At 36.4% G+C, this 19,812-nt stretch overlaps 1 protein-coding gene across 22 annotated transcripts in view; it reads right to left on the reverse strand.

The window, feature by feature from the left end:
* Positions 1 to 19,812, reverse strand: part of EYA1 (EYA transcriptional coactivator and phosphatase 1) — a 336,777-nt gene that overhangs the window by 98,384 nt on the left and 218,581 nt on the right. For all 22 annotated transcript variants that reach the window (XR_012416932.1, XM_015454952.4, XM_015454950.4 and 19 more), the window contains 2 exons: positions 5,502 to 5,584; positions 4,908 to 5,094 (listed from right to left, as the gene is read on the reverse strand). Coding sequence is in view for 21 of the 22 variants with exons in the window: in XM_015454952.4 (XP_015310438.1) it covers positions 4,908 to 5,094; positions 5,502 to 5,584 (270 nt within the window). In the remaining variant the exon portion in view is untranslated. The remainder of the gene's footprint in view (positions 1 to 4,907; positions 5,095 to 5,501; positions 5,585 to 19,812) is intronic.

Genomic DNA, 19,812 nt, shown 5'->3' on the forward strand with positions numbered 1-19,812 from the left:
AAAAAAAAAAAAAAACTCTCAGTAATCTAGGAAAGAGGAGAGAGCTTCCTAAAGTTGACAAAGAACACCAAAAAACAAGTTACAGCTGACATCATACTTAATGGTGAGAAACTAGGAACAAGGCAAAGATGTCCCCTCTACCACTCCTGTTCAACATTGTACTAGAAGTCCTTACTGATACAATAAGAAAATAAAAGGTATACAGATTGGGAAGGAAGAAATACAACTGTCTTTATTCACAAAAAAACATGATTGTCCATGTAGAAAATATTTTTAAAAATCAACAAATATTCACCCCCAAAACCAAACAACTCCTGAAACCAATAAGGAAGATTTCAGGATATAACATAATAGATAAAAGTCAAATGCTTCTCTATATAACAGCAATGAGCAGTTGGAATTTGAAATTAAAAACACACCACTATTTCCATCAACACTAGAAAGGGAAAGAGAGAGAAAGAGAGAGAGAGAGACAGAGACAGAGAGAGAAATACTTAGGTGTAACTCTAAAAATTATACATAAACTTTATATGAGAAAAACTATAAAACAAATCAAAGAAGATATAAATAAATGGAGAGATATTCCATGCACATGGATAGATTCAATATTGTCAAGACATCAGTTTGTCCCAATTTGATCTATAAATTCAATGTGATTCCAACCAAAATCTCAGAAATTTATTTTGTCGATACTGACAAATTGATTCTAAAGATTATATGGAGAGAAAAAAGATTCAGAATAGCCAACACAATGCTGAAGGAGAAGAAAAAAGTTGAAAGACACTGACTTTAGGACTACCTATAAAGCTATAGTAATCAAGACAGAGTGGTATTGGTGAAAAAATAGACAAATGGATCAATGGAACAGAAGAGAGAGCCCGGAAATAGCCCCACTTAAATACAGTCAAGTGATCTTTGACAAAGCAGCAAAGGCAACACAATGGAGAAAAGACGGTTTTTCAAAAATTAATTTGGAACTACTGCACATCCATATGCAAAAATGAATGCAGACCTTGACCTTACATTTTTCACAAAAATGAATTCAAAATGTATCAGAGACCTAAATGTAAAATGCAAAATTATGAGACTTCTACATAGTAACACAGGAGAAAAATCTAGATGGCCTTGGTTTTGGCAATAAGTTTTTAGATACAGGAGCAAAGGCATAATCCATGAGGGAAAAACTGATAAACTGGATGATTAAAATTAAAAACTTCTTTGCAAAAGACACTGCTAAGAGAAAAGAAAATCCACAGACTGGGAGAAAATATTTGCAAAACACCTATCTGATAAAAGATGTGTATCAAAATAAACAAAGAACTCCTAAAACCTAACAATAAGTAAACAACCTGTTTGAGAAGTGGGCAAAATATCTGAACAGACACCTCACCAAAAAAGACATACAGGTGGCAAATAAGCATGTGAAAAGATGCTTCACATCATATGTCATTAGGAAACAAAACAACAAGATAGCACTACTCCTCAATTAGAATGGCCAAAATCTACAACGTGACAACACCAAATTATGGCAAGAATATGGAGCAACAGGAACTCTCATTCATTGCTGACGAGAACACAAAATGGTAGAGCCACTTTGAAAGATGATTTGGAAGTTTCTTCCAAAGCTAAACGTGGTGCTGCCATATGATCCAGCAATCACACTCCTAGGTATGTACCCACAGGAGTTGAAAACTTATATCTATTTAAAAACTGCACACAAATGTTTATAGCAACTTCATTCATAATGGCCCAAAACTCAAAGCAACCAAGATGTCCTTTAATTGGGGGTAAGTGGTGATTGGCATGGCTAGTTGAAGAGTAGGCATGAGTTTTTTTTTAATACAATAAACAAATTAAAATGTCATTGAGTGACTAGAAATTATCTATATTTCTCAAGGTAGACAGATTCTAACATTTGTGCAGATGACGTGAATTTTTAAATTAAGATAGTGAAGAAAGAGCTAACAAATTCATTTTTAAAAAACGGAATGTAAAGGCACTATTTTTAGTTTTAAATAGAGTAAAATTTTGGAAGCTTTCAGATTCAAGTTATATTATTTTTAACGCATTAAAATATCCATCCAAAGGGTAATATAGCTTTGAATATTTCATTATAAACACTTGAAAATAATTTTTGAACTCAAAATTCATGAGGAATTACATGTTTACAAGCAACACTGCATATCATCACAGAAAAGTAACTTTTAAAAGGCACGAAAAACCCCGCAAATGAGTCCTTACATGTTTGCCCTGAAAAATCCTTACAAAATTATCTTTATATGTCCATTGTGACATAACAATTCAAACAACAATGCAGGAACAGAAATCATGAAGCATGAGAGAAATATCACATATACCTAGATTTGACCCTACTGCATAATATTATGAAATTGAAAGGCAGAAACCAGGTCATACATAAGATAAGAAAATGACTAGAGTCTAACTCTCCAGTATTATAAAATACTGACTTTAAGCCCAATAGACTAAAAGAAAAAAAAAAGACACAAAATTATTCCAACAAAAAGAGACATTCATTATTTTAATGATGTAAAAAATTCTACCTCAAGACAGAAATTGTTTTTAATAAATCATTTCTAATCCTTTAGTTTAATAAATTCTTCTGTTTTATGTACTTTACCATCAAAACTTCCTTTTCATCAAGAATAGTGAGTCTATTATTTTATATACAACTACTAAGAAAGACAAGTTAATGCCAAAAAACAGGCTGAATTTGTGGTCTTATCACAAATTGAAGAATGAAAACAAAATACCCAGACTAGATCTTCCTTGAATTTTTTAAGAAAACCATTTCTTTTTCAACGTGGAAACTCAGTGAACTTTCCACTTCTAATTATGCAACACAAGAAAGGCTAATCTAGACATACTCGCTTTAGTTGGAAGAGGTATGTATAAGAAATCTGAAAAGTATTATTTTTTCCTCGGTTCAACTCATTCTTATTCTTTTCCCATAAGACAATGAAATTAAAATAAGTACCTAAAACACTAAGCACTTTTACTTTTACAATACAAACTAAAATACATCATTCACTCTTAAAACCATGGACAGATTTTGAAATTAGAATTTTTCATTGTTTTCCATGTGGCCTGGCTTTGAACTCCACCATCCCCACTCTTTAACATAGCATCCCTTTTAGGAAAAAAACTCACTTAGAACAATGTCTGGTTTCAGAGACAAACACTTATATCTAACCAGATGGCCTTTTCAAAAAAGCTCTAACCAACCTTAATTTAAGAAACACAATTAAGTCTTCACCAGTTTATTTATAATGTAGTCTTCACAACCAAAATGTCATAAATTAAATAAAATTATTCTGCAGTCTCCTTTTCTCATTCTATGACTCTCTAGACCCTAAAAGAGGTTTGCTACATCTCATTCACATAACGATCCTCATTTCAAAACTCCTTTTAGTTCTCAGGAAGCTTGAATGACACAGGTGGTTCAAATGAAAAGACAAGATCTCCCTAAAGTTGCGACAAACCATTACCTTTCCTCATGATGCCTATATGAAGTTTATGTAAGTAGAGAAAATTCCATAAAAACTCCTACAATAAATTCAATGCATTCTACAATAAAATTTATCTTCAGTATGATTATATAGATGTGAAATCTAATTAAAGGAAGGGACAGACATGTATACTCGGTTCTATGAACACTGTATATACACATGTAAACTGAACGAGGAATATAATATCAACTTAGTGTTTGGAAAATAAAGACACATGGAATACAATTATCAAAGACAAAAATATTTAAAGTTAAAATGTGCAGCAGAAATAATGAGCATGAGAAGTTAACTGAAAGACAAGAATGATGAAACTTTAGAATAAAGCAATGTCTGAATACTTTTTTAAAAGGGAAAAAACCTGGAACATGAAAAATTTGGAAGATTTTTAGGGGAGTAATCACCCATTAATATTTAAAATATAATTCTATAGTCAAAAATTATATTAGTATTTATGACACAGAACTCTTTTTCATGATTTAGGATAACCTAGAATGAACACTGATTATAAAGCATCAGAGAGGGAATTTTTTCATTGTTAAGACCATTTTAACCTGACTTGTAGCAATAGAGTGGGCTCTAGCTCTGGAAACAGGCAAGAGGAAGAAAACTTTGACTCTTTGAGGATAACAGCTTAGTTTGTAATCCACGAAAGGTATGATTACATCTTTAAAAAGTTAAGGCAAGGAGGTGAGAAGTATGTAAAAGTATAGGAAATGTTAAGTAAAGACCAATTCAGGAAATTAAGCAGACACCATTTAGAGTTCAAGAAAGAAAGAATCAATGAGGGGAAGAGGTATCAAAGACATCATGTAGGAAGATTTCCACACGGAGAGGCTGGCATTTGAAAGAGACCAGCAAGCGTTGTGCAGAAGTATAACAAATGCCCACACTCATGACACATCGTCATGAAATTCACAGTGGGCCACATGTGGGAAAGCAGAGGCTCACTTTTGATTGTTTTTTAAACTATCAGCAAGATATTACTTTGATGAAAAGCATTAAATATTGAATAATGATAAAGGCTAAATTCTAGGCATTGCCGTTTCATGCTCAATATGTGGTGCCAATGAATTATAGTTATAGCTCAGTATTTATAGTTACACATCTCGAAAATGACATACATCTTAAAAATTGAGTATATTTACAAATAAAATCTCTATTTCATGTGCTTTTGATGTTTATATACTTTATTTTAAAATTTCAAGCAAATAAAAAAAGTAAATAAAAATGAATGCCACAGTCATGCTGCTTGACTTATATTTAGTCCTTGCCAAAAGCTGCCAAAATCATGCAACCACTGCATGAATATATGACTGTAGAAAAATGCATTAAAACCATTGAAAATATCACCTGCAGGACTAATAATATTCGCATAATTACCTGCTGTGGGATCTGTAACTGCTTGGCTGGTGATGCCAGATGGTGGTTCTTGAAGCTGGTAAGTGGCATTGGTGGATGGTGTCGTTGGGCTGGTGTTGCTGCTGGTCATATAATGTGCTGGATACGGTGAGCTGTTATAATACTGTGCGTACTGACCCTGGCCAAAACTGGGGTAAGATGGATAGTCCTACGAAATCAAATCACACAAGAATTGTCTGTCAAAATACTGCTGCTTATCTCTTACATATCAAAGTGTAACTGTATGTTTGGGTTTCTGAGGCTTTTCTGAATTCACACAGGAGGGCATATAAGTACACATTAACTAAAGAGCTCAGACTTGAAAACAAATTTTATGTAAGATTATATACATTCCTCTTATTTTTGCTCTTCTATGATGCAATACTAGGTAAAATTAAACCAATCTGAAAACCAAACAACTCACCACAAAAGACTGCTAAAGTGAATTTTAAAAGAAAACTGCTAAAAGCCTTAGGAAAACTCTCACTTATAATATAAACAGATCTTTATTTATATAAGAAAATCATGTTGTATTTAAAGATATTTTTCAGAAGTTAAACTGGCTTTTTAAATTACCTGCTGTGAACTATTAAATCCGGAGGAATTTGTGAGTGAATTATTTCCTGTATATAATCCTGATGATGTTGTAAAACTGCTACCTAAAACAGAATGAAAAGAAATATGGTTACATCAGGCTATGTGGAATAATATGGGTCCAGGAAAACAGCATTTAGATAAGGCAGAATTGGCATTTGGGTTTATCTTCAACACTAGAATCCGTTGTCATGTCCAAAATGTAGTTTTCTTAACATAGTTGATATTTTTACTACAAAATTAAAAAACAAAGAGGTTTCAATTTCCAAGGATGTTAGTAACTTATATAGACTAAGGACAAAATTATACATTTGTGTAAAAATATTAGACACTGAACTTTTCAATTTACAAAACACATCAAGATTTTTCATGTATTTATATTAAATTCACATAATGTAAAATGATGGGGGGAGATTAGATGATCTTTAAGGTTCTTGCAAGCTCAAAAACTATGATACTACTTCCAAGAATTTAAAATGCTTTCAGACTTGTATTATATGGTCATTAAAATGGCATACTGAAAAAGCCATTTCATTTCACAGAAGAATGAATGGCAGCACTTGATAAATTTGATACAACAAAGATGAAAGAGGAATATGATTAATGTTTTATCTATTACATGTGCTGTCAAGATAATGTTCTGTTGAATGTCCACATTGTTAAACAATGAATAGTAGGCACTGTGTAAGATATAACACGAGAGCAAAGCTGAGCTCTCTCTTTCACATGATTTACTCTTTTGTTATTAAGCTATGCAAAACAATAATATGTTACCATTGATAATCATATTGGCAAAGATTTTTTAAGAAGATCAGGGATTGGGAAATATATAAAAAATGGCATTCATACACTGCAAAATGGGAATTTACATAGGCACAATCTTTCTGTTTGGCTATTTGGCTTATGATTGAGAAATTCTGTATGCCATTTAACCCAGCAATTTTATGTCAGGCATTTACTCTAAGAAAAAAAAAATTATAGATTTATACAAAGAGATAGCAAAGATGTTCTTCAGTGTTGCTTCTAATAAAAAAAACCTAGGGAAGCAGCCCCAGGTCCTTAACAGGTATTATTCAGAAAATGGAATACTACGAAGCTGTTAAAACGGTGTTATAATGATGTTTAATGACATGAGAAAAATTTTCATATTATTTTGTGAAAGTAAAAACTAAAATAACAAAAAGTATTTTTGATGATCTCATTTAAAATATTTTTTAAAGCATAACAAATTTTCTAAAAGCACAGAATTCTTGGAAATGCTGTCTCTGAAGGATTTGATGTATGGTCACATAGCATTCATTAAGCCAATGTACATTTTTAAGTTTTCTACTCGGAACCTATGTTGCTTCTATAATTAGAAATAAAAGTCATTTTTTAAAAAGTTACAGTTTTATGGCAAATGAGTGGTAAAGGCCATAAATGTGTTGGCAGTTCAAGAAGGAATTTCTTCAACGTGAACTCACTATTCAGATGGCTTCAGGTATAAAATGTGGTAGTATATGCCAATTATTTACTTGCTACTGAACATTTAAGCATTGGCTTAAGAGTCAGAAAACAGTTTTCAGTTCATCATTTATGAGCTGTTTGGACTTTGGACAAGTCTCCTAGCCACTCTAAAACATAATTTCCTTATCTGCAAAAACTCTACTTTGCAGTGTTCCCAACAGATCAGATGAGGTAATGTTTTGGAAAGCATAATGGACACTCTACAATATCACATAAATGTTAGGCACATTATGGTTTATTGCAGCAAGCACTTCTAAAATTCTCTATTTATGTATCTTTTCCCTCTTTTTACTTTCCCAAATTAGATAAATATGACTTAATCTCTTTATATATCTAAAATTCAATTCCTATTTACTTATCAAGCATCTATCAACTTTAAAAGCTTGAGCCAAGAATTATTTTTATTAAGAAGGGAATCTGTTTCCTAAAATAGTGTCAAATTTAGTTATCACACAGACTCTATTTGAGGTTTCTTCATTTGCACATTTCACAGGAATATCAATTGTTCCAAGTTCCCAGAACACCTATCTTAGACAGGCAGAGAGCTCTCACAGTGCTGGTAGCCACCACAATTAGCCATCAATAGACAGACTTCACATATTAATGTTCATTTGCATGTGGTAATCACATACAAGGGAAACATGTATCCAATGCCAGGCTCATGGTGACAATTACATGGGGCCAAAAGGATGACTAAGACGTAGTCTCAGACCTCGCAGGGCTTATCAGACTATCAGTTTTGTTTTTTTTAAAACATTGTCTCTTATGGGCATGTGACTCACTCTTTATGTGCATATCAGTGAACAATTTATTATTGATATTATATATAAAGCAAACTTACACGGGATGAACATTTAAAAATGCCTTGTAAAAGAAATTTTAAATTACTTTTGGATAAAGGTGTGGATATCAATGCTTTTTTATAAAACTTTAGCTATTATATGCATTTAAGAGGAAAAATTACCTTGGGTTATGATCCGTTACTTTCATTTAAACTATACAATTTTAGGTTATGACTTGCTATTTTCATTTAAATGACACCTTTTTGAGCAATAAATACTGACCTCAATAATCCCTATCCACCAAGAAAATGAATAAGATATAGAAAATACATTTTTAAAATGGATGTTTTCATTCCATAAGTTATCCCCTGAAATGAAGTAGGAAAGACCATGGAGGCTATATTGGCACACACAGGCCACGAGGGTCTGACCAAGTAAATCACAGTTCGGTACTCCAAATGGCACCCAAGTGACTTTCCAGACTAAATGCTACTTCCAAGACTGTGCATTAGCTGGAATTCAACATAAGTTATACTCATTTGCTGGCTGACTGCAGGCTGAGATTCCATTCCATTTAGTATGCCGAAACAGGAGTTTAATGGCACCCCAGTGGCTTTGGAGACTTAATGCAACTTCCAAAAGGATCTTACTTTAGGGAGAGGTGTACATACTAGAGAATCAGTCTCAGGCAATACTAATTTTTCACCACCAGAATCAAGTTCGCAGGGCCACTCCACCTGCCTTCACATAGGACTTAGGCAAACAGAGCTGCTAACTCAGACCAGGCCACAGCAGGGGACTTCTGCAACAGCCTCCTCTACTGGTTTCTTTACCCATCTTTGGGTACTGTCCAGCCCATTTTCTGCATAGTCAGTAGACTCTCTAATGTGCATGACTGACCTTGTCACTCCCCTGCTTAAAAAAGTAACCTCTAATGGTTCCCTGTTGCCCTCAGGATAATATTCAAACTGCTTACTAGGGTTTATGTATTAGGCCTTAGCTGGTCTAAACCCAGTTTATCTTTAGAACTTCTTTGGTCTTTTCCCAGCAACTGTGACTCCAATGTACCCAGGCATACATTCTAGCCTAATCCTAGTAAACCAACATGCAGGCTTTCTTTTTTTTTTTTTTTTTTTTGAGACGGAGTCTTGCTGTGTCGCCCAGGCTGGAGTCCAGTGGCCGGATCTCAGCTCACTGCAAGCTCTGCCTCCCGGGTTTACGCCATTCTCCTGCCTCAGCCTCCCGAGTAGCTGGGACTACAGGCTCCTGCCACCTCGCCTGGCTAGTTTTTTGTATTTTTTAGTAGAGACGGGGTTTCACCGTGTTAGCCAGGATGGTCTCGATCTCCTGACCTCGTGATCCGCCCGTCTCGGCCTCCCAAAGTGCTGGGATTACAGGCTTGAGCCACCGCGCCCGGCCTACATGCAGGCTTTCTAATGTTACTCCTTACAGCTCCTACTTCCTGCTTTCAAATCCAGGTTAACTTCGACTGCACTTCACAATTCAGCAGAATTTGAAACCCCCTTTCTCAGAAAAGCCTCCCTGAATCCCCATTCTCTTCTTTTTCCCTCTAAACCTGGGTTGCTGAATCAATCCATCTATCATCTGTCCATCTCCATGATATATGTATCAATCTCTCTGATGTACCTACATTTGAGTGATATATATATATAAATACACACATGACTTACTAATCAGTATTTTAAGCCAAGTACTAATTGACCTGTAAACTAACAAATACTAATTATATGTAAACTAACTAGTCCTTCGCCTATAAAACAGGATAACAACAAAAAACATTGACATTCCTATAAAAAAATTGGATATTTACACCTAACCCATACAAATATCCCCAGAATGCAAAATATAATAACCATACTAGAGGTGTACTTACTAGAGAATCAGGCTCAGCCAATATTAATTTTTCACCACCAGAATCAAGTTCCTAGGGCCGCTCCACTTGCCTTCACATAGGACTTAGGGTCTGACCAAGTAAATCACAGTTCGGTACTCCAAATGGCACCCAAGTGACTTTCCAGACTAAATGCTACTTCCAAGACTGGAACATACAAATATCCCCAGAGTGCAAAATATAATAACAATAAAACAGAAAATACCCACTGAGTACTCTGTATGTTAGGAAGTAGGCTCACCCGCATATGATTCATCTATACTACACAACTTGGTACTACAGGGTCTATGATCATTCCCATTTTGCAGATAAGGAAACAGAGGATCAGGTTACAGTAACACAGCTTCCAAGGAATGAAGGTTGAAACACAAACACAGATCTGTCTGGTTTTAAGGTCTATACAATGCTCTCTTGCCTCCTCTTGCTCGAGTTTATATTGTATAATGGGAAGTTCTGAAATACACTAGTTTTCCCAGGCATTATTTTATAAAATAATTATATTAATTTATATTTATTATAGTTTATAATCACAGGGATTATTTTATAATTACATTAAAAAGTGTTTGAAGCAAAAGAGAAGTGACAAAAACAAATAATAACACTTAAAAAATTTTGAGTGCTTACATTGAGCCAGGACCAAATAAGGCATTTTGCCTATTAGAGCTCACTGATTCCTCACAACCACCCCAGGAGGTAGATGCTGTTACATCCCATGTTACAGATGAAGAAACTGCCTGCGGTAATAAGCAAGTGTAGCAGAGCTGGGATTCAGTCCCAGCCACCTGGCTCCAGAGCTGAAGCTCTTAATCTCTATAGTAAATTGCATCTCAGAATGGCAAGGTTTTTGTCTGTGAGTTATTTCCCTTTTTTTTTTTATGACCATTTCCAAAATATGCCTGACAAATTGCCTCAGAGTCATTAGCAAGTGCTTGTTCTACCGAGGCAAATACCTGGGCCTCCCTTCAAACACAGAAATCAGTCTCACTGAGGCAGAAGGACTAGGGTATGATCTGAAAATCCATGTGTTTACCAAACACCTGTAAGTGTCTGATTTTTAGTACCAATTCAGTAGGTGTTTCAGTAATTGTTTCAAAAATACGTAACCAGTATAACCTTTCTTCGTACACTAAGAAAGTAATCATGCTCTTCAAGCATTCAGAGCCTATCTGTGTGGGGTATTTCTGGTTCTTGAGCTGAGCTAAAGATCATCTGGAATAAGGGGTTCCACTTTGATAGCTAATTCAATAGAGACTTCAGTGCCAACACTACCAGACGGATTTCACTGAAGTTTAGAACATCACAAAGCAAAGGCAAAATAGCAATGCTCATGCTCCCCAGAAAGCTTCAGTGTATGGGCTGCTAGACTCGCATACAGGCCTAGCAAAAGAGGCACATTTGTGTAGAAGGCTGTCATACACCAGGCTTGAACCTGGATGCTAGAGAGAGACAGGACAAGACATGATCAGAACAAAACAGACTTTCTTCCCTTAAGATCAATCCGTTGAGAGTTTCTGTTGGATTTACAAGGGTCTTCACTTACAACTTTCAGTCACAGAATTATTTGTAAAGTTTGGGATTCTTTAATCAAAATAATATAGAAGTATTTTCTTTTCTAGAAACAAATGACTTTACTTAAAAGACACCTCCAGATAAATAAAATAGAGCAGCTACATCCTATGATGAAAGGTTTTACATCACATTATATCGTGAAAATTCCTCAAAGTAGAAAGAATTCCCATTATGACCCATTATTTCTCAATCAATAAGTTTGGCAGAGATTGCTTCATGTGAAGCTTCAATAATTCTCGGTAAGAGTTTGGGGTGGGAGTGGGGATACCTTCTTACTCATTGGTTAAAAGGAAAAACTTACCTAGTTAAATAACTATTGGCCAATATGGTGAAACCCTGTCTCTACTAAAAATACAAAAAGTAGCCGGATGTGTAATCTCAGCTACTTGGGAGGCCGAGGCAGGAGAATCGCTTGAACCCAGGAGGCTGAAGTTTCAGTGAGCTGAGATCATGCCATTGCGCTCCAGCCTGGGTGACAAGAGCGAAACTCTATCTCAAAAATAAATAAATAATAAAAAGATTGTGAACAATCATAGCCATGGTTATTTTTTTTTTTGACATGGAGGGGAGACACTCATTTCCACAACAGGAAACTGGAAAATGTTTCCCTTCACAACATCTCTTAAGATACAGCATTATTTGTCCTTCCACTGCTCTTTTTTAAAGTTGATTATTTGTATATTCCAAGTGGGAAGATAATTTATCTCTAATCACAAAACACACACACACACACACACACACACAGTTTTTCAAGTTAGTTTCACCAACAGCATCTACTGGCATTCTTTACAGGTACAACTCTAGAGGTTGTTGTGATCCAAAAGAAGTAGGCATCATCAATCTATCCCTTGAAGAAAGTTAGAAAATCCCACACACTCATGAAGATGACGCAAAGAACATCAGCTTGCATCACCCACTCAGGTGTCACAGCTCTCACTGCGTTACTTACTTAGGTGCCACAGCCCTGCTAGGGAGGTGCTCAGCAAAATGACATGAAGACACCTGCCTGGTTAGACTGGTAAGGAAAGCACATGCTTCCCCAAAAAGGGAAGAAGTGTACTCACTCCTGGCATAGGGGGAGAATAAACTCTCCAAAGAAGATGAGAGAATAGAAAGGTTATGGGAAGTTGGGTGAGAAGTGTGGCTGATCGTGGTTGATGGAAGTTTCTTGATCATTTAAGAAAAACAGCTCAGGAAAAGAAATGGCATTCTTTAATGGCAAAATGCAAGAATCTGAATATCCAACAAAATCATTAGTATACTGAGACCAAAGAAATGTTACGATTCTGAATTGCTGGGGGTGGGAGAAAAGCTAGAGAACCGTTACAAATGCAAGGACACAAATGTTTATCTGGGCCTGTAGATGCCACTTGGGGTCTGGGATGGGGGTGCTCAGGAGAAGAATATTCTAACCAGACTGTTGCCTACAGCTCCCCATGCACAGCTCACCATGGTACTTTAGGATGCAATCACTGTTATATCGGAAACTCACCTCGCTCAGTCTTGCTCCTCTTACTTAATGCTTCCCTCCCTCACTCCACATTTTCCATCCTTCAAGCCCTCACCCAAGTCTCACCTGTTCAATAAGCTTCCCCTGACTGTTACTCTTTGTACGGAGTTTATCTTCTGGAAACCTGATCTCACTATTAATTGATGCCATGTAATTGACCTCTTCGTTAGACCGGTACTAAGCAAGTCCCCCTTAGTCTTGTTTTCATTGTGACCATAAGTTCCTTAAGCTCATTTGCTATATTTATCCTGTCTGCCTCACATAGAGATGGATAAACCGTGTCTGACTCATGCCTTTGAAGGGCTTCATCTAGGCTCGAGTGGGAGCCAGAACTGAACCGTTGCTTAAGAATTTCAATTCAGGTGGGAAGTGACTAAAGGATTTGGTAAGAACACGATTGTCATAAAGTATTAGGTATGGGGACAGCTGAGGACCTTTCCATAGATTTTTGTTGGTGGGGAGGGGGACAGTTTGGAAGAATGACTTTAAGGCTCACAAAAGATTTTAAGAGAGAAAAGAAGGTCTCTCAACTTTATTTTTTCATCAGTTTAAAAAAAGTGAGTAGGGAAAGAAAAAATAAATAATAATAGAGCTTATTTCTCAGACTTTATACGGAGGACTCTGATTTTTAACAGATTTTATCTGAACACTTTGCTAGGGTTATTTATTTTTTAGAGACAGTGTCTCACTTTGTCACCCAGGCTGGAGTGCAGTGGCACAATCTTGGCTCACCGCAACCTCCACCTCTCAGGTTCAAGCGATTCTCGTGCCTCAGCATCCTGAGTAGCTGGGATTACAGGTGTGTCCTATCACATTCGGCTGACTGGTTTCTTTCAAGCTACATGATGTATAAAGGATTATCTTAGAAATCAGATTATAATCACTTTAGATTTAAATTATATAAAGAAAGTTAAATTCTGGACCTGTAAGCACCTTCTGAAAGGAGTCAAAATAGTTTTGAATCCCCAGTAAATAGTCCAGCAGACTTTAAATCAAATAAAATTTTAAGTTGATTAAGTATCCATGGATTTTTACCTCATAAAATCTCACTTATTTGAGCTATGAATACCACCGGACCCCAGAGATGGTACAAGGACTTCACATCCACATACCATCGGGGCATGCCGACAGGATGTTAACCTTGTTAGTCCAGCTGTTAGGATCCTAACAGAACACTGACCCATGGTCCAGATCCTGCCCTCCTAAGAGGCTATTCACTCTCATAGCTCAGAGATTGGCATATCACAGGTATATTAATGAAAACAAGTCTTGCTTGCATAAGAAAAACTTCAAATTCAGAATGCAGTAACATCCTATGGCTTTAGAGTACATTTAGAGTTCAAACTTTCCACATCCATTTTCTGAGGTTATTTTCAACATCATCATGTGAGGTGGCTGAGGGAGGGTCCTCATCTTCATTCAAGAAGTAGAGGATGCATAAGGTGACCATTATCTCTGGTGCCAGGTTACTGTTTTCTAATCTGTCATGCCAAATCTACCTTTTAGATTTCCCGAATCGGTAATGTTGAAAGCAAATTGGTATTAAGTGGTATTAATTTTTGGCTACACAAAAATCATAGACACACTAAGGGCAGAAATAATCATACCTAAGAAATTTAACAAATACATTTGGAATCAAATGATCCCATTTTTAAAGGACCTCTTCATTGTAACTGTTTTAGGATAGTAAATTTAAAAGTAAACTAAATAAAGTGTCCCAGGGACAGTGTGTCATAAAGATTTTGCTTTGCTTTCTTCTTGTCAGTGTTGGGTTCCTACAGAGAAAGAGTGGTGGCCCTGTCAACCATAACAAACAAGAAACAGTCTTGCTTGAAGATCCTGTATGGGACATGCAGTTCTGTAAATGCTAAGCAATTTTAGTTTTAAAACAAATCCATCCCTCAAAACTTCTCTTAATACATCTTCACTACCTCTTCGTAGTTAAGAGCACACCCTGTATCTATTTAAACGTTACTTAAAATATTAAATCAAAGTTTTGTGTATGATTTAACCTGGATAATACTGCCCAGCTATAACTTCAAAAAGCTTTTTTTTTTTTCCAAGAAAAAAAAAAAAGGAGTAACAAGTAGGTCAAAGGTCTACTTCAGAGAGAACAAGGACTCACATTAAAAACCAGAATCCCAGCCAACATAAGAATGCTGGAACCTGCTGGGGCCTGTCTGTACTTGCCATGTTTTAGAGCATTTTCTAGCACTTACTGGGCAAGCAGGATGCTGTTTGTCCCTCGTGTATTTTCACAGAAGTCCATTTGCTTTCCATCTCTGGCCTCTTTGCCATGGGCTATGTCCATCATCAAGCGCGATCTATGTGGGAGAAGTTAGTGCAGCTCCCTGGGGAAAAGCTTTCGAAGGCCAGATGGGCTATTTAAAATCAGGATTTTTTCCCCTTCCTTAGAAGATAGATTTTAAATGACCAAGTTTTCCTTTATCCCAGTAATAGTTTTTATTTCCAAATAGAACTTTTAACACAGGTTATAAAGACTGCAAAGCCTTTACATTTACCTGTCTTGATATATTTCTATACATTTTAACTAAAAACAACTCATGAAGAAAACAATACTGGTATGGGTCACTAATTATTGCTGTGCCTAGATTTCCAGACACTTTTATCCAATGTTTAACACCTGAAATATACAAGATGCCAAAAGAAGTGAAACAAAGTATTACTTATAAAATCAATTTAAGAAAAAAAAAATCTAGAACATAAAATGCCAAGAACTAAAAAATAAATATGAGAAGAGTGGCAAAGAAGCTAAGGGGCAATTTGGCACATCAGTGCAAGCTTCAAAAGCTATTCTTCACTTTCACTTTATGCCAGAAAGTGCAAATCTCAAACGCTTTATCACAGATTAATTGTTTAAGTTTAATGTATATTTTCCTAAAACCACTATCTTTTAAAGTAAAACTACATTTTCTATAGATAATAAAAAAATTTTAAAGTATAACAGCACATTTAGTTAAGCAATTTTTAGATTCTAAATGACTAATAAACTGAAATGGTTCAGGCATACATTTGAAAAGCTACAGAGAGGCAGATCAAAGGAAACAAGGGTGATGTTACCAGATCATTCCCACTTCATAATGAGGCAGGGATGCATGAGGTGTGATGGTGGTAGAGCTGTGTCTCTTCCACGTACCCTTTAACAAACCTTTGCTTGATTTATTGTCTTTCCTTACTAGTTTGAACCCCAATCTCTTTAGCAGAACAAACAACATTATATACCAAGAGGGTGTGAGAATTTGTGTTATTTTCTTCTCTACGTGAGAGCAATAAAGCCTAAAGGAAAATAAACAAAGCAGGGTTTCCAGGGCCCTCTGGGTTTAATACATGTACATCTGTGCAGACCCTTCGATCTATCATGGCAGATCTTGACACCTTCCCTGGTGTAGGATGATGGGAGTGTCCTATACCATTATTGATATTCTAGGACAATAAAACACTCAGAAAGGCATTCTATACCACCATCGTGATGATTCTGTGATGTCTCCAACCAGCTCTATCTATGAGTATTAACACAAGGAAAGATGGCATTAAACATACAATGACAATAAATTAACTGAAATGTCTTATTTATGTTTTATATATTTTTAAGTTCAGAGGTGCATTGCAGGTTTGTTATGTAAATTTGTGTCATGGAGGTTTGGTGTACAGATTATTTCATCACCCAGGTATTAAGCCATATTAGTTATTTTTCCTGATCCCCTCTTTCTTCCCACCCTTCACTCTCTGACAGGTCCCAGTGTGTGCTGTTCCCCTCCATATGTCCATACGTTCTCATTATTTAGCTCCCACTTATAGGTGAGAATATACAGTATCTGGTTTTCTGTTCCTGTGTCAGTTTGCTAAGGATAATGGCCTCCAGCTCCATCCATATTCCTGCAAAGGACATGACCTCATTCTTTTTTTATAGTTGCATAGTTTTCCATGGTGTATATGCACCACATTTTCTTTATCCAGTTTACCACTGATGGGCATTTAGGTTGATTCCATGTCTTTGTCTTTGCTCTTGTAAATGGTGAATTAACTGAATTTTTATTATGCTACATTCCAAATCCATTTCCCCAAATGAAGAAAATCAGAGTTTTTTATGAACCTTAATTTCTAACATTCATTGTGACATAGACCTCCCCACTTCTAACAAACATTTGTATATTTTAGACATAATACTAGATACTGGAGATTAAAATATGACTAAAGATGTTCATTACCTTTAATAGTCTAGAATCACTAGAACTAAGCTATTATGGAAAGCTGGGTTTTCCACAGAGCTGAGGCTTAACCAGTTAAGTAACAACTTAATTTTAATGGTTTTGTTTTGTAGGTGTGTGAAAATCTTCTGCAAGTGAACTCTACACTTTCTTACCTCAGTCAAATTGCTAAACAAAATTTTATTTTCCTCATATGATTGGGTACCACCATTATAAAGATAGTTCAATGTTTTCTGTATTAGATGGAACCATAAATCTATATTGTATGTGGAGTTAAATGGATGGTGACGATAGGTGCAGACCTTGCATTTTTAAAGATTTGATTTCAAGTTAGTTGTTTCTTTTACATAAAAGGAGAATAAAGGTTATTTGTGACACACTGGGGAGATATTCTGTGAAAGCAATCAGAAGCCAAAGTTGCTTCTGCTAAGCAGTTTTCTTACCTTTCATGCATGCGTGCACACACACACAAACTCACACACAACACCCAGTTTCACTCTTGTGGCCAGTGCCCTTTGATTGGTAAGCAGCAGTAAAAACATATTTTTTGCAGAACTGACCCAAGGGTCTCCAGGCACACTCTGTCCATCCACACCCACCCATTCAGCTAACTCATCTGCATCAGCTTTGTCAATGGTGTGTGAAGAAAAACCTCCTCAGACCATTCCAAAACTTCTTCCAGAAACACCAAAGCTAACACTGCGGAACAGGAAAACGTCAAAAATGAATAAGCAAAGATTTCACCTCCTCAGGTTGAACCCTACAATTGTTTATGAGGAAGAACACTTTGTCTTTCTCAGCTGAACTTAAGTTTCTAATTTTTTAGTGGTGCACAAAAGAAAAATTAAAGCAGGAATAGAATTTACAGTGATCTTGCGGCAAAGGTGAAAACAATCAGATTTCCCAATCACTGAGGTTTTATTTCATGGAATTTTAGTGTTAGAGCATGCATGACGAATTAGTTTAAAATGGCATGTGTCAGATTCACAGAAGGCTGCTTGGCAGGACAGAAGCATTGAAAGTTGGAGCTGAAAGGGTGATTCCAGAAGGATCACTTGGAGCAAATGAGGGCACCAAGTAAGGCTGGCCCAGTTCACAAGGCTTGACAGTGGCAAAATGGCCATAAATTGCCAAATCTGCCCTTTAAAGGCTGTCCAAGTGTTAAGCACTGACAGTGCTCAGAAATGAGTTTTCTAAGAAGTTTTTTTTAGAGCTTCATGAGTTGGTGTTTGACTAGTTATATAACTAAGTATGTAATGCAATGGTTTAGTTCTAACGATCAAGCCTGCCCTTCAGAAAATTTAAAGACCAAGCAACTACATTTTGGCTTTTTGTAGTTTTCTTTAAAAGCTACTCCTGCAAACTCTGTAATTTAGGTGTATGTACAACCACAAGGTTTGACAGTTCTAAGTCATTCTCCGTTTTGAATAACCATTCTTGATTAACTGTTGATATTATACAAACTAAATTACTAATTTTATGCATTCTTTAGCATTTTCAGGTTCTCATTCATTCATTCATTTTTTGGAAACAGAGTCTCACTCCGTTGCCCAGGCTGGAGTGCAGTGGCACGATCTTGTCTCACTGAACCTCACGGTCCCAAGATTCTCTTACCTCAGCCTCCAGAGTGGCTGGGATTACAGGCACGTGACATTATACCTGGCTAATTTTTGTACTTTTAGTAGAGACGGGGTTTCGCCATGTTGGCCAGGCTAGTCTCAAACTCCTGACTTCGGGTGATCTGCCCACCTCGGCCTCCCAAAGTGCCACAGGTTTTTTTTGTTTGTTTGTTTTTGTTTTTTTTTGAGACAGCCTCACTTTGTTGCCCAGGCTAGAGTGCAGTGGCGCAATCTCGGCTCACTGCAAGCTCTGCCTCCCAGGTTCACGCCATTCTCCTGCCTCAGCCTCCCAAGTAGCTGGTACTACAGGCGCCCACCACCACGCCTGGCTAATTTTTTGTATTCTTAGTAGAGACGAGGTTTCGCCATGTTAGGGAGGATGGTCTTGATTTCCAGACCTCGTGATCCACCTGCCTTAGTCTCCCAAAGTGCTGGGATTACAGGCATGGGCCACCGCGCCCAGCCAGTTTCTTATCTTTTTAAAGTCACTGTTCAGATTTATGTAATGATTAAATAAGATGTCACAAGGGAAATAACTAGGTTGCTCCTTGGCATATAAAAAGTAAACAATAAATGTCAATTGTTATTTTATTTTGTTGTATGGGCACCAGTGTTTTCCATCTCTACATAGCACAGCTTATCACCTTCCCATCTTCTTTCCTAATTTTCTGAACTAAACAATTTGATGCTTCAGTGACTGTTGGAGACCTCTTTCTCCACACATTCTTAGCAGTCAAAGCAGAGATGTGACTGCAGGACCTCTCATGACCAAGAAGGACTTGGTTGATGACTGACTCTCTCCCACCCCTGCAGAGCTGAGTTTATTTTTTGCCAGTGACTCTTCCTTGCTTCCTCACTCTCACTTTCCAAGACCCCATTCACCACTGTCGCCATACAGCTTTTCCTCTCTTCTGATTTTCTTCTTCATTTTGTTTCTCCCCCACTTTTTTGGGGATCATGTACAAAAAGCTTGACCTTTATTGATAGTAAGTTTCCTTCCATGCCAGCGTATTAATTACATCTGGTTCCTTTTTTGCTATGCTTATTTGGTTATTGGTTTCTTAAAGTTCTCTTTCATGGCTAAAATATATTGTGTTATATATGTTATTATACATATTAAAATTTTAATTATATTTCGTGTGTTGTGGGGGGAAGAGAAGCAGCAT

The sequence above is a fragment of the Macaca fascicularis genome, chromosome 8 (genome assembly GCF_037993035.2).
Source record: "Macaca fascicularis isolate 582-1 chromosome 8, T2T-MFA8v1.1".
NCBI lineage: Eukaryota > Metazoa > Chordata > Mammalia > Primates > Cercopithecidae > Macaca > Macaca fascicularis.